This window comes from Aethalodelphis obliquidens, unplaced genomic scaffold (genome assembly GCF_003676395.1).
Source record: "Aethalodelphis obliquidens isolate GAN/ISIS:26980383/991018 unplaced genomic scaffold, ASM367639v1 scaffold49, whole genome shotgun sequence".
NCBI classification, from domain to species: domain Eukaryota; kingdom Metazoa; phylum Chordata; class Mammalia; order Artiodactyla; family Delphinidae; genus Aethalodelphis; species Aethalodelphis obliquidens.
Window position 1 is genome coordinate 14059471 of NW_020837993.1, and position 15457 is coordinate 14074927.

Below are 15457 nucleotides of genomic sequence, written 5' to 3' on the forward strand. Positions count from 1 at the left end.
AGAGACAAAGAAGAACATCATATATTGATGAGTCAATTCCCCAAGAAGATAAAACAGTTATAAACATATATGCACCAAACGTCAGAACTCCAAAATACATGAAGCAAACATTGCAGAATTGAAAGGAGAAATGGACAGTTCTACAATAATACCAAAACTTATGAGATGCTGGGAAACAGTGCAAGGAGGGAAATTTATATCTGTCTACACACCCATTAAAAACAAGAATTCAACTTTACACCTTAAGGAACTGAAAAAATAAAAAGACTAAATTAAACCTAAAGCTAGCAGGAAGAATAAAATAATAAAGAGTAGAATAGAGATACATAAAGTAATAGAACTGTGTAGAAAGATCAGTGAAACCAAAATTTGGCCCATTGAAAAGATCAACTAAATAGACAAACCTTTAGTTAGATGGATGAATAAAAAAGAGAGAAGATGCAAATAACTAAAAGCAGAAATGAAAAGTGGAACATTTCTACCAATTTTATAGAAATAAAAAACTTTATAAGAGGATACTATGAAAAATTATATGCTGGAAAAGTGGATAACCTAGATGAAATGGACAACTTCCTAGAAATTATACAACCTACCAAAACTAAATCATGACAAAGTAGAACATCTGAACAGACCTATAACTAGTGTGTTGAGTCAGTAATTAAACCTCCCAACAAATAAGCCCTGGACCAAATGGCTTCACTGGTGAATTCAACCAAACATGTAAAGAATAATTAACCCCAGTTAATGCAAACTTGAACTCTTCCACAAAAACTGAAGAAGAAAGAATTATTCCTTACACATTCTATGAGGCTGACATTACCCTGATACCAAAACCAAAGATATTACAAGAAAAGAAAACCACAGACCAGTATCTCTTACAGATACTAATTTAGAAATCCTCAACAAAACACTAGGAAAATGAAATCAGCCCCATACACCATGACCAAGTGGGATTTAACCCTGGGGTGCAAGGATGGTTCAATATGGGAAAAGGACATTAACAAAATGAAGTGGGGGGAAACACATGATCATCTCAATTGAAGCAGAAAAAGCATTTGATAAAATTCATCACCCTTTTATTACAAAAATGTACAAAGAACTAGAAATAGAAGGAAACTTCCTCATAAGATAAAGGCTGTATATGAAAAACTCACAAAATCATATTCGTTTGTGAATATGTAAAATGGTTTCCCCTAAGATCAGTAACAAGTCAAGGATTCCTGCTTATGCCATATTTTTTCTAACTGGAAAGTAAAAAGTAAAATTGTCTGTGTGCAAATAATATGATCTTATGTAGAAAACCTAAAGATTCCATACAACCCCCCCACCCCAGAACTGTTACATCTAAAAAACATATTCAGTAAAATTGCAGATTTCAAAATCAACATGTGAAAAATCAGTTGCAGAGTATGGGGGTTGGGGAAGGATCTAGATGTCAGAGTAAGAGGATGCGGAGCTCACCTCCCGCCAGGAACACACCAAAAATACATCTATATGTGGAAAATTCTCACGCAAAACTAACTAGAGACTGGCAGAAGGACTCTTGTACAACCAAGACTAAGAAAGATACACACGTAATCAGGTAGGAAGGAAAGAAATGCAATTGGGTCAGGATCTATGCCCCTGAGAGGGGACTTAGAGGAAAAAAGACATTACATGGGCAGACACCCACCTTGGGGAGTGAGCAGCTCAAGCCACAGATTGAGTGTCCCAGTCCTGGGGCCCTATGCTGGGGAGACAAGCCCTCTTGGCTGGTTGGAGGACCGTTGGGACTAACAAGAAAGTGGTGGGAAGCCTGGATTCCACTCGTGAGGAGCTCACATGCTCCTAGTTGAGTGAACACTCTGGCTCCACTCTCTCCATATTGCAGCATGGCACTGGATCTGGGGCAGCCATGACCAGGAAAAGACTCAACTGTGGGATGCAGAGGTAACCCTGTCCCAGGGCAGAGCCTGGGTGGGCAGCAGCAGCCATTGTTAGCACTTACTCAAGCAGAGCATCAGAAGCAGCCCAGATCTCTGATGGTGGCCCCTGTACCACAGCTCACCTCTCCATACACCTGAGAATCCACATGGGCCTTACTAATCCTGAAGAGCTATTCCACAAGAGGGTGGAGGTGGCAGAGGCTAGGGACAGTGATTGGCAGGGAGGGACAAAGGGGACTTGCACACAAGGCTGCATGTGAGCAGAGCACAGGCAGCATATTGAACCTCTGTCTGTGCACGGGTGCTACTTGCTTCAGCACTACTCGCCTCTGGAGCAAAGGTCCTGGTGCAAGAAAAGGTAAAATCACACACATAAATGAAACAGAGCTAGTTCAGGTATGACCCTTGGGGCTTCCACTCCAGTAACTTGGGATCTGAGCTGGCCCCTGATAGGGTGGTGATGACTGCTGAGCAGAGAGGGAGTTCCACCACACACCCAGTGCCAGCTCTAGTCCCTCCATCTCTGACCCCACCACCTACCTAGGTGATAGATGCCAGCACACCCAGAGGAAAGACGTGCCTTGCACCCAGCTCAAATCCAACTCTCCCATCAAAGGCATTGTACACAGTCTTTATAGGGATACTTTCACATAAGAACACCTGTTTAAGACTGCAATAGGTAACTGTTTCTGCTAAATTCATATAGGCAGAGAAAGTTAAGCAAAATGAAAAGGCAGAGGAACTACTAACTCTCCATTGAAAGAGCAAGAGAAAAACCACTGAAAAAATAAAAATGAAACAGAAATGAACAATTTACCATATAAAAATTCAAAGCATTGATAATAAGTTGGCTAACTAAACTAGGGAAAAGAAGAGATGAACACAGTGAAAATTAGACCCAATTAGAAATGAAGAGTTCAATAGCTGAAATAAAAAACACTAGGAGGAATGAATAGCAGACTAAGTGATACAGAAGAAGGCATAAGTGATCTGGAATATAGAATAATGGAAGTCACCCAATTGGAACAGCAAAAAGTAACACAAATTAAATATTGAAAGCATTTAAAAGATTTCTGAGGTAATATTAAGTATACCAACATTTGCATTATGGGGATCCCAGAAAGAAAAGAGAGAGAGAAGGGGATTGAAAATGTATTTGAAGAAATGATGGCTAAAAATTATCAAACATGAAGAAGTAAATGGATATCCTCTGTACAGGAAGCACAGAGGGTCTCAAACTAGATGAAGCCAAACAGAGCCACACCAAGACATATCATACTTCAATTCACAAAAGTTAAAGATAGAAAATTCTAAATGCAGCAAGAGAAAAAGTCACATACCAGCAAATCCCCATCAAGCTACCAGCTGATTTCTCTGCAGAAACTTCACAGGCCAGAAGGGAGTGGCATGATATATTCATGCTGAAAGGGAAAACCTGCAACCTGGGATACTCTAGACAGCAAGATTATCATTTAGAACAGAAGGAGAGAGAACTTCTCAGACAGACAGACAAAAACTAAAAGAGTTTATCAACACTAAACCTACACTGAAAGAAATGTGAAGGGTCTTCCCTAAGTGGAAAAGAAGTTAGAATCTATAGGAAAGGGAAAAATCCCACTAAGAAAGGCAATTGTATAGTAAGAACTGAGGATCCACCACTTAACCTAGTAAAAAGGTTAAAAAATGAAAAATTTTAAAAGCAACTATAAGTATAATAAACAGTTAAGGGATAAACATGACCATGTAAAATATGACATCAAAAACACAAAATTTCGGGGAGAGCAGTAAAAACATAAATCTTTCAGAATGGGCCTGAACTTAAATGACTACCTGTTTAAAACAAGTAGATACAGTTTTATGTCCACATCTATGAACCCCATGGCAATCTCAAATCAAAAACCTATAGTAGATACAAAAAAAAACTAAAGAGAAAGGAACCCAAGCGTACTACTAAAAAAAAAAATCATTAAACCACAATGGAAGAAACAAAAAAAAGAAATGAATAGAGAATAACTATAAAGACAACCAGAAAACAAGTAATAAAATGGCAGTAAGTACATTCCTGTTAATAACTTCTTTAAATGTCAATGGACTAAATGTTCCAATCAAAAGACACAGCATGGGTGATTGGATAAAAAAAAAAGTCCCTTCCATATGCTGCCTTCATGAGACTCACTTCAGAGCTAAAGGTACACACAGACTGAAAGTGAAGGGATGGAAGAAGATATTTCATGCAAATGCAAAGGGCAAGAAAGTGGGGGTAGCAATACTCATATCAGACAAGATAGACTTTAAAACAAAGTCTATAATGAAAGACAAAGATATAAATATATAATGAAAATAGGATCAGACAAGAAGAGGATGTTACAATTGTTAACATTTATGCATGCAATTCAGGAACACCTAAATATATAAAGCAAATAGTAACAGACATGAAGGGAGAAACTGACAAAATGCAATAATAGTATGGGACTTGTACACCCCACTGATGTCAATGGACAGATCATCCAGAGAGAAAATCAGTAAGGCAACAGCAGTCTTAAATGACACAATAGACCAGTTGAACTTAATGGTACCTATAGGACATTACATCCCAAACAGCAGAATATATACTCTTTTCAAGTGCACATGGAACTTTCTCCAAGATAAGTCACATACTAAGCCTCAAAACAACTTTCAACAAATTTAAAAGGGTAGAAATTATATAAAGCATTTTTTCCAACCACAACATTATGAAACTAGAAATCAATTTTAGAAAGAAAAATGGGAAAATAACAAATGTGGAGACAAAACAACATGCTACTACAGAGCCAATGGATCAGTGAAGAAATCAAAGAGGAAGTCAGAAAATACCTCAAGACTAATGAAAATGGAAACACAACATTCCAAAATCTATAGGTGCAGCAAAAGCAGTTCTAACAGGGAAGTTTATAGCAATACAAGAAAAATTTCAAATGAACAACCTACCCTACCACCTATAGTAATTATAAAAGAAGATCAAACAAAGCTCAAAGTGAGCAGAATGAAGGAAATAATAAAGATCAGAGAGAAAATAAATAGAGATTAAAAAAACAATAGAAAAGATCAATGAAACCAAGTGTTGGAAGTGAAATTGAATTGTAATTTAAAAAAAAAAAAACCTCCCAGCAAACAAAAGTCCAGAATTTGACAGCTTTATAGGGGAATTCTACCAAACATATAAAGAACTAATACCTATCCTTCTCAAACTATACCAAAAGATTAAAGAGGAAAGAACATTCCCAGCTTCATTCTATGAGGTCACCATTACCCTGATACAAAAACCAGACAAAGACACTACAAAAAATAAAATTTCAGACCCAAATCTTTGATGAATATATATGCAAAATATATGCAAAAATCCTTAACAAAATATTAGCAAACCAAATCCAACAATATATAAAAAATCCAACAATATATCACAACAATATATATATCATACACCATGATAAAGTTGTATTTATTCCAGTGCAACAAGATGGTTCAACATTAACAAATCAATGTGATACACCACATTAATAAAAGGAAGGATAAAAATCACATGATCATCTCAGGAGACACAGAAAAGGCATTTGACAAAATTCAGCATCTGTTCATAATAAAAACTCTCATCGAAGTGGGTATGGATGGAATGTATCTCCACATGTATCAACATAAAAAATGTATCAACATAAAATATGCCATCTATGAAAACTCCACAGCTAACATCATACTGAACAGTGAAAATCTGAAAGTCTTTTCTCTAAGTTCAGGAATAAGACAAGGATGCCTATTCTATTTAACATAACATTGAAAGTCCTAACTGCAGGAATCAGACAAGACAAATAAATAAAAGGCATCCAAATTGGAAGAGAAGAAGTGAAACTGTCACTATTTGCATATGACATGATACTTTACATAGAAAAACCTAAAGTTTCCACTGAGAAAAGTATTAGAACTAATAAATGAATTCAGCAAGGTGGCTAGATAAATCTGCTGCTTTTCTATACACTATTAATAAACTATCAGAAAGAAAAAGTTAAAAAAAAAAAAGAAAACATACACCATGATGTATATATAGCAAAACAGAAATAGACTCACAGATACAGAGAACAAACCACTGGTTACCAGTGGTGAGAAGGTAGGGGGGTGGAGTAGGTTAGGGGTATGGGATTAAGAGATACAGGCTACTATGTATAGATAAGCAATGAGGATATATTGTATAGCACAAGGAATTATAGCCATTTTCTTGTAATAACTTTTAATGGAGTATAATCTGTAAAAATACTGAATCAATATGCTTTACTCCTGAAACTAATATAATATTATATATCAAAAATGCTTCAGTTAAAAAAATAAAATGGAAAAATATCATCCTTAGAGATATGGAGAAAAAAGTGATAATAGGCAACCTTTATTAAAAAAAAAAAAAAATCAGGTGCATTTCTATGTACTACCAATTAACAATCCAAAAAGGAAACTAAGCAATTTCTTTCACAGTAACATCTAGAAGAATGAAATACTTAGGAAGAAATTTAATGATAGAGGCAAAAGACTTATGAACTAAAAGTATAAAAGAAAAACTATATGACCATGTGACTATGATTTGGCCCAAGAGCTATAAAAGGAACTTTGGCAGGGTTCTTGCCAGGATATCTCTGTAAAAGGGAGGGGGTAAGAGAGCTTTGGCTCTTCATTTTCTTCTGGCTGCTAGTGTAGAAGGTAGATATAATGGCTGGAGCTGCTGCAGCCACTTTGAATCAAGAGATGACCTTGAGGATAGAGGCCACATGCTGAAGGAATACATAAGCAAATGGAAAGACATCTTATGTTCATTGATCGGAAGAATTAATATTTTTTTTAAGATGACAATACTACCCAAAGTGATTTACAGTTGCTATGCATTCCCTTTAAAAATCCTAATCACATTTTTTTCAAATGGAAAACTCCATTCTAAAATTCATATGTAATCATACGGGACCCCAAATATTCAAAGCAATCTTGAAAAAGAAGAACAAAGTTGGAGGTTTCATGTTTCTTTATTTCAAAACTTACTATAAAGCCATGGTAATCAAAATAATGTTATATTTGCATAAGAACAGAAACATAGGCCAATGGAATAAAGTAGAGAGCCTAGAAATAAACTCTTGAGTATATGATCAGATGATTTGCTTCAGGGGTGCAAGACTATTCAATGCATAAAGGAGTGTGTTTTCAACAGATAATGCTGGGAAAGCTGGGTATCCTTATGTAAAAGTAAAGTTGGATGCCTACCTTATACCATATACAAAAATGAACGTGCAGTTGATCAAAGATGTAGTACATAAGAGCTAAAAGTATAAAATTCAAATGGACAACCCAAATGTCCATTAAAACATGAATGAGGTATATACATACAATGGAATATTATTCAACCTTAAAAAAGGTTTGGAAATCTGGTACATGCTACACCATGAAAACATTATAGTAGGTGAACTAAGCCAGACACGAAAGAACAAATGTTGTGTGATTGCACTTATATGAAATACCTAGTATCAGTAAGAATGTTGCCAGGTCACCAAGTCCTGGGGGGAGGGGAGAATGGGGAGTTATTGTTTAATGGGTATAGTGGGGTTTTTTTTAGATGATGAAAAAGTTCTGAATATGGATAGTGGTGATGGTTGTGAATGTAGTTAATACCACTGACCTGTACACTTATAAATAGTGAAAAAAGGTAAATTTCGTGTTATGCATATTGTACTTTAAAAAAATTCTTTGTTTTGTATTGAATTCTATTTTGTTCACTTGGATGCTGTTTGTTTTTGCTCTGTTTAATAGAGCTCAGTTTCATACTGATTTTCTGTCCTGTACCTATCACCTTCTCTGTGTTTTCAAAGCTTTGTCTTCTTCCTCTGCCCTTAGGAAGGTTTTACAAGTTGGCCCTCTCCTTCCCACTCTGACTGTGGTCCCCAGACCAGCAGCAGCAACATCATCTGGGAAATTCAGAACTACAGACCTACCCCAGATGTCCTGCTCAGAATCTGCATTTTAACAAGATCCCTCAGTGACTTGTGTCCCCTCCGAGTTTATGAAGTCATTCACATCATTAAATGACTTTCAGCTGTATAATTCTGCTGTCTCTGTGTTCAGTACAGATTTCAGTTCAGCACTTACGCTCGGATTCTTTGCATTCTTTTCTCAGTTTTACATCATCTGTCTATGCCTTCATCTCAGGCTTTTCTTTCCTTATGTCTTCCTATCCTTGTTTTAAAGAGAATTCATGCCTTTTGACAACCAGACCAACATCTTCCCAAGTTTTCAACTTTCATTTTGTATGCTTGCATACTTTTCATAGAACATCTCTTTTTTTTTTTCATAATGTTTATCCTTAGATGAGCAGATCCAGGGAGACTAAGTGATATTCTAATGAGACTTTGGATATGGCGACCTTGGCCCCCTTCTGTCTCACGCTCACATTGGAAGCCTTAGTCCCTAGGATACAAATCTGAAGATTGGGTTAATGCATTCCCTTTGTTATGCCTAATTGCCATTCTTTTAGGGTAGGTCCTCCCCTCAGACTGCTGGTTAACCCACTGAGCCATGAAGTCAGATGCAACGTGTGATACTTTGAATAGTCTTGAATGACACCTTCTACTCTGGCCTGCTTGTTTCCATGCCCTGTGGATATCTGCCTCTAGCTGCAGTGGCTTTTCTTTGAGGTGATAGGTTGTGTGCATTTGACTTTGTCGTCCAACCACTTTCAACTAGGGAGTGTGTCCTGTAAAGCTATGGTGGCGAGGGGGCCGGAGGGAGAAGGAGGCTGGGGGAGCAGGAAGGAGAGGGCGGGGGAAAGGAGAGGAGAGAGAGAGTTAGGGAGGGAGAAGAGCTGGCAGGCTGCATTAGCAGGCAGGGCCAGGTCTGTCACCCTGTCTGGCTCACGCTGTTTCTCACCCTTTCCGATGGAACTTACCGTGGTGATGAAGATGTTCTAAAATCTGTACCATCCAGTACAATAGCCACTAGCCATAGGTGACTATTGAGCACTTGGAATTTGGCTAGTGCCTTAAAGGAACTAAATTTTTAATTTTATTTCATTTTAATTAATTTAGAATTTAATTATAAATAGGCACATGTGGCTAGTGGCTACCTTTCTAGATATAAACCCCACACATACCTCCCAAGTACCATCATTAGATCCAGATGGTTGGGGAGATTCAAAATCTCAAAGTACTTTTTTGATTCTTTCAAAATATTTCCTTCCTTCCTCTTAGAGAGTTGAACCTAAGTATTTTCCTTGAGACTCCCTCAGTCATCCACCCTGACATTTCTGTTCCTGTCAGGTGCTTGAGGATCTGGCACATGCTTTCTTTTGGTTTTGGTTTTTAGCATTATTGCTGGTTTTGGCCTTTGAATTGCTTTATCACCATATTGTTTGAAAATCAGGAGGTGGCGCATCTCATTTGCCTAATGTGACTACTCATTTCACCAAGATTTATGTTCCTACAATGCTAGTGGATTTATGCTGAAATCTAGAAGTAAATGCTCCCGTTGTAGGAAAATACTATCTGCTAAGGGCTTTGCTATCTTATGGCACCCCTGAGAAGTATCAGGTTGTGATGTCCATTTATTTATAAGATAATTTATGCTTTTCTATGTGTGTAGTTACTTGCGTTGATTGTTGTATCTGTTATCTATGCCCACAACATTGCTGCGTAACAAACAGCTGGAAAGCCTCAATGTCAAATGATAATGAGTGCTCATTGCTTGTGAATCTGGGTGATTAATCAGCACCTCTGCAGATTCTGGCTGGTTCACACACAGGACCAGGGATGGGTGGTCTCTGCCCCTTATGTCCGTACTCCTCCTAGAACGAGCAGACTTACATGAGCGTGGTTTTCTCACAGGAGTACAAGGGGACCAGAAACACAGAATGTCTCTTGGAGGCTAATCTTGGGACTGTTAGTACACACATTCTATCGGACAAAGCAAGGCACAAAGTTGGCCCATGTTCAGAAGCGGGCAGACAGCTCCTCTTTAGTGAGAAGAGCTGCAAATGACATGGCAAAGAGAGTGGATACTGGGGAAGATGAAGGAATGGGGCTGCCAACACAATCAACTTTCTACAGCAATTTTCCCAGCAACATCCTCAACGAATCTGCACAGCAGAGGCCTTTGGACATTTCTGTGCGTGTATCTTATATTTATTGTAAAATAAAACAAAAACTGGGGCAACTTCAATGTTGGTTTATGTCCTGTGCCCTCTCCACATTGAATAATAAGCACTTGCTTTAGAAGGATGCTTGGTCAGTCTGAATTATTTGATTAGGTCCTTAATCCTAGCATCTGAATTTCTATTCGTGGATAAATGATAGATGCCTCCACTGCCTGGTGCACCTGGGGTGAAGCCAGGAATGGAGATGAGTGTAAGTTACCTGAGAGCAGTTGCAGAGGGCTAAGTGATTACCTGTAAGGCAGTACCCCAGGTGTGCTGCTGTTCTGGGGCCATGGGTAACAACCATTGCCCAGGGTTCTCGGACATTTGGACATCCCCAGTACAAGCCAGAAGTCACACAGGAGGTGCTGCTAACTTGCTCCCGGTCCTGCTAGTTTGACAAGATTGTGATCAAAGGGCCAGAACTCCACCTATGGCTGCATTTTGCTGCAGTCCTCACAGCCATGGAAACTGTAAAGCTTATGGGCATTAACATCAGCCTGCTAAGGACTCATTCTGCAGCCGAAGGATTCAGAGACCACCAGGATGTCAGCACATAGAGCGTCATCCAAGCACCTTTTCTTTTTTTTCGTACATAATGGAATGTTTTATTTTTATTTATTTTTCTTAACATCTTTATTGGAATATAATCATCCAAGCATATTGACCAGTGAGCCCAGGGAGGCTCTCAGAGGGTCAGTAAACATTCAAAGTCAGATCTCCTGCTGGGAGTGCTTGCAAGGAGGGTGGGTATCCCCTCTGGCTCTTCGATTTGGGGGATTGAAACCAAGAAGGGCCAAGCCACCTCTTTTCCACATTTTGCTTGAGTTCCACGATGTCTGTTAGTCCAGGACACCTGCCATGTGCATGTGGCTGCGGTTCTAGGCACTTATGACTGCAGGGGACCAAGCCCTGCTCCAGGCTCCCCAGAGGACAAGCAAGGGGCCTGCAAGTCAACAAATGGAAGGACATTCCAAGGGTAGATGGTCCTAAGTATAATGACGATACTAAAATGGGTGATGAAAGGAGAGATAGCAGGGCTGAGATACTTTAGTTCTACAAGGCCTCTGAGAAAGCTAGTCAGGGACATTTTAACCTCTGTCCTCTCTGGTATTTACTATGAATGTAAAATATTTGTATAAGTGGGGAAGAGAGTGTGTGCATTGCCTTGTGATTCACTGTAAGTGTGGGTCCCAGGCTCAGTTCAGAGTCCCCCTTTCCCAGCAAGGACAGAGAGAGAGCAGTGTCGTACCTCGGCTGACAAGCAGGCATACTACCACCACCTAGTAGCTGTGTTCCTGAGCAGCCAAAAGCGATATTTCCACCACAGCCTCTCCAGGCGGTCTGTGGAGAAATCTGTGTTTGTGGGATGACACAAAGAGTTTGCGTTGGCCCTTAATATTCTTTTTAATTGGTGGATTTTAAAATGGAAGTGCTGATACCAACGTAGATCTCATAAGCTTGATATAATTGAGACAAAGTTAGAACCCTTTGACCTGCTAAAAGCTGTTCTTCCCAGGAGTAGTTTCTAGATGGTGTCCAAAGATGGCTGGTGTCTCATAATAGGATTTTAAACTTGTTGGGATGTTGCTGCCCTTATAAACTTCACATTTATTCCTCGAATTTTCATACTTTTGACTCTTAAACATATCTTTAGGGATATATCACTTACAATAGCAGGACTACCTACTAAACTCTACCCTATTCCACAATGGGCAAAATATCACTGCTGTTGCAGCAAGTGTAGCCTTAAAATATTTATTTTCTCCCCTTACGTAGTATATTTCCAATTTGTCATACATATGAGACATATACATGTATATGATCTCTGTGTGTATATATATGTGTGATCATACATATCATATATATATATATATATATACACACATATATATAACATATTTCTTTACTGAATTCGCTCTTCTTTGAAAACGAGAACCTCATTCCCTGAGTAGGCTTTTAAAAGTTGAATATATTTTGTTAGTTTAAGGCAGAAGAGGTGTCAAGGAGGTAGATGAGTGAGTGCAGGATTCAGGCTGCCTGGATCTGAATGCCACATGTGCCTTCCAGTAGCATTGTAAATGTTGCCGACCTCCTTACTCTTTCTGATCCTTGGTTTGCTCATCTGCAAAATGGGAAGAATAACAATACCTCTACAATGTGGTTGTTGTGAGATTAAATGCATGAGTATTCAATTGCTGAGCACAGAGCTGGGCCCAAAGCCATCTCACAACCAGCCTTACATAAAGTTCAGATCTGACTGCATGCTACGACTAAAAACAATGGATCTACTGGAGAGAATTCCTCACGCAATATTTCTTATCGACTTCACCACTATTTCTTAGAAATAGGAGTGGAATTATCAGCTTTCAGATGGAAGTGGAGCTAGAAGTTGGTTAAAGTCTTTTCTCAGGACAAATAAAATTGATTAGAAAAAAATACAAAAGGTGTGTGTGTGAGCGCATGCGTGTTGGGGATTATGCAACTAGAGCTCGAATGTCACTGGGGCTTCCCTGCCCTTGGTCCATCTCCATTAACTAGGCTTGAGTTCTCATTCTGCAGACTATGAAATACCCTCCTATGGTTTCTACAAAGTCCCAGGGGTGCAAAATTTGGTCATTTCACTCAGAAGGTCCAGTCCCCAAACCTGTCATGAGTTTAGCCAATGTGGATGATGGCCTTGTGGCTCGGGGAGGGGTTCTGGCCTGCTGTCCCCTTCTTGATCTCTTTATTCCCCCCTTTCTTTTTTTCTTGCCTTTCTGTCCCAGTGGCAAAAAGACCTCTTTCCTTCTTCCACTGTGTCATGAGTAGGCTCTTATGACTTACTTTCCACCATAAGAGGGTTTTCTGTGTATTTCTTCCATAGGAAGAAGAGTAGCACATAGATGTCTATACCTTATTCCTCAAGTCAATAGGAATAGGGCTCCATATGATAGCCAGTATGATACCAGAATGAGAAGACAGGACAACAGCTGTACTAAAGGTACTCACCAATTCTACTAGCTTCATGCTTCCCAGTTCCAATGATTCCTATGAAACACTCTACATAATATCACAATACATGTGAGTCTCCAAACAATTTGGATGTGTGTGTGTGCACTTGTGTGCATGTATTTTAATGATGATAATTGGGAATAAATAAGGAAAAACAAACAAAAAATGGTAATCTCAGTTACTGAGTCTTCAAGTGAATAGGTACTAAAACATGTAGGAAAATTTAAAAATTTGAACATTTCCAGTAGAGATCTTTTTCTCTTATTTACAAAAATTTGTAATTTTAGCAGAACTTTCTTCTAATTTTGCCTTGTAGGCATCTTGTATGGATGTTGGGTTGACAACCTGCCATAAAACATGCCAGAATTTCAAAGTGTGAGGCTGGTTCTTCAGTTGGCTAGGAAGTCAGATGATGTAGAAAAATATACCAAAGAGCTATGTGTTGACTTTGGATAGAATGTAATCCACTCTTTGGAATGATAATTGGAAGTGTTATGACATTTGGAAAGGACACAGTTTCATCATTGGTGTGGATCTTATAGCATATGTCTGCACGGCACTTGCATGCTATTTGCAAAGAAAAAATTAGCGTTGTCCCATGATTGGCAAATGGGTTGACGTTTTCCCTCACTGTTCTTCTCAGTCATTGAAAAGTAGAACTTTCCTCAACCTGCTGCTTAACCCAATGCTAATAGAAGGACATGCTTTACTCCTATTCCTTTAGCACTGGCACTTAGGTTCAGTGAGACAAGCCCAACATAATTAGCACATGACTGGTGTCTGATGGGTGTTTTGGAGCAGAACTTGCTCATGTTGCCTGAGTGGTAGGAGGTTTGTTGTGAATGTTCACATGGAAGGCTGTCTATAGAAAGCTCAATACTGGGCTTCGAGAAGGGTGGAGTCTAGAATGTGGCTGGGATTTCAAGGTAAATCTAGGGATCTCAGGAGAAGACATTCTCACTTCTTCCTTCTTAAGATTCACCATTTAATGAGCACAGCCCGGGCTGCCATTTACACGTCTTCCACATCAGCTCTGAGATGCTGCTCCCTGAGATGTGTCGTCCATGTCCTGCAAGGCTGTGTGCTGTGGCCCAGGCTTAGCTCTGCTGTCTCCTGAACCATCAACTCTCTGCATTGTCTTCACCTCTGTTATGCTTTCTCATGCCTGACTCTCCAGTTTGAAAATGGCATCACAAGCCTCTAATTCATGAACTTGCAAGTTTAGCTCCATTCTCATCTTTAATTCATTCTCATGGAAGAGAATCCCTTTAGCTCCATTCTGCCTTTTAACTCAGGCCACATCCTATATTCTTGTTCCATTAATGGTTGGCTGTGCTTGATTCAGGGACCCAGCCCAGTCTGGTTAGCCTGGACTGTGGTGCAGAAGGGGTGGGATTTCGAGAAAGAGAATAAAACATGGTAGCCTAATCGTTGCATTTTCAACAGAGGCTTTGGGTAGGTTGGTTTCCCTAAAATGAGGCTTTCGGCAGAGTAGGAAATGAACTTGACGTTTCTGGAAGTGTTTTATCTCCATGTACAGTGGGTTTAACCATTGCACGGCAGAGGCTTAACTGTCCTTAGGCCACGATATAAATTCTTTCCATGGCTGCAGCTGACCTTAAGGGAAGCTAACCCAAGTTTTCATTCATAATCAATAACATAGAAGCCAAATATTCTCTTTGAAAAGGTAGATGATCCTATGGTGAAAAGCCCTGGAGCATTAGCCCAAGAGGCAACTATAATAAAACAGAATCAAATAGAAGCTTGGCTCACATTTCCAGAGTGCAGCCTGTGGATTGGGAGCTACTTGAACACTTCACACTGAAAGTCAAAGAATTAAATTGTAATCTAATCAATGTTGTTACCATAGGTAAGTTTTCTCTGTGCTACAAAAGTTAGAGTGTCACTAGACAATGAGGCAGAATAAAAATTGAAGACAAGAGCTTCCTAAGAAGCCCCTTTCTCTTCCCTTGATCATCCAAAGTCAACAAGTTTGCATGAATAATTTTGTAATTATATATGTACTGCTTTTTTGGATAAAGCTGGCCTACAGTATAATGAAAACTTGTCCATTTAGTATATATCATGAAATATGTTTAATCAGGTGTGCTTTGGGGAAGGGGTCCTACCTGAGGATTAGTCAGTGTTTATCTAGAAGCAGTTTTTCTGCTGTATTTCTCATCCCATCTTTAATATCTGCCCTCACTCTGTGTGTTTCAGAATCACCACGACCGCAGCATGCATGATGGACCTGAGAAGATACCCTTTGGATGAGCAGAACTGCACTCTGGAGATTGAAAGCTGTGTGTATCTGTATTTCTTTTTCATCCACTTTGTGTTTTAGGCCTTT

The 15457-nt window shown here is 39.1% G+C and overlaps 1 protein-coding gene across 3 annotated transcripts in view; it reads left to right on the plus strand.

Moving 5' to 3' along the window:
* GABRB3 (gamma-aminobutyric acid type A receptor subunit beta3) overlaps positions 1–15457 on the plus strand; it is a 235509-nt gene that overhangs the window by 180254 nt on the left and 39798 nt on the right. For all 3 annotated transcript variants that reach the window (XM_027083249.1, XM_027083247.1, XM_027083250.1), the window contains exon 5: positions 15328–15410. In XM_027083249.1, the coding sequence (XP_026939050.1) occupies positions 15328–15410 (83 nt within the window). The remainder of the gene's footprint in view (positions 1–15327; positions 15411–15457) is intronic.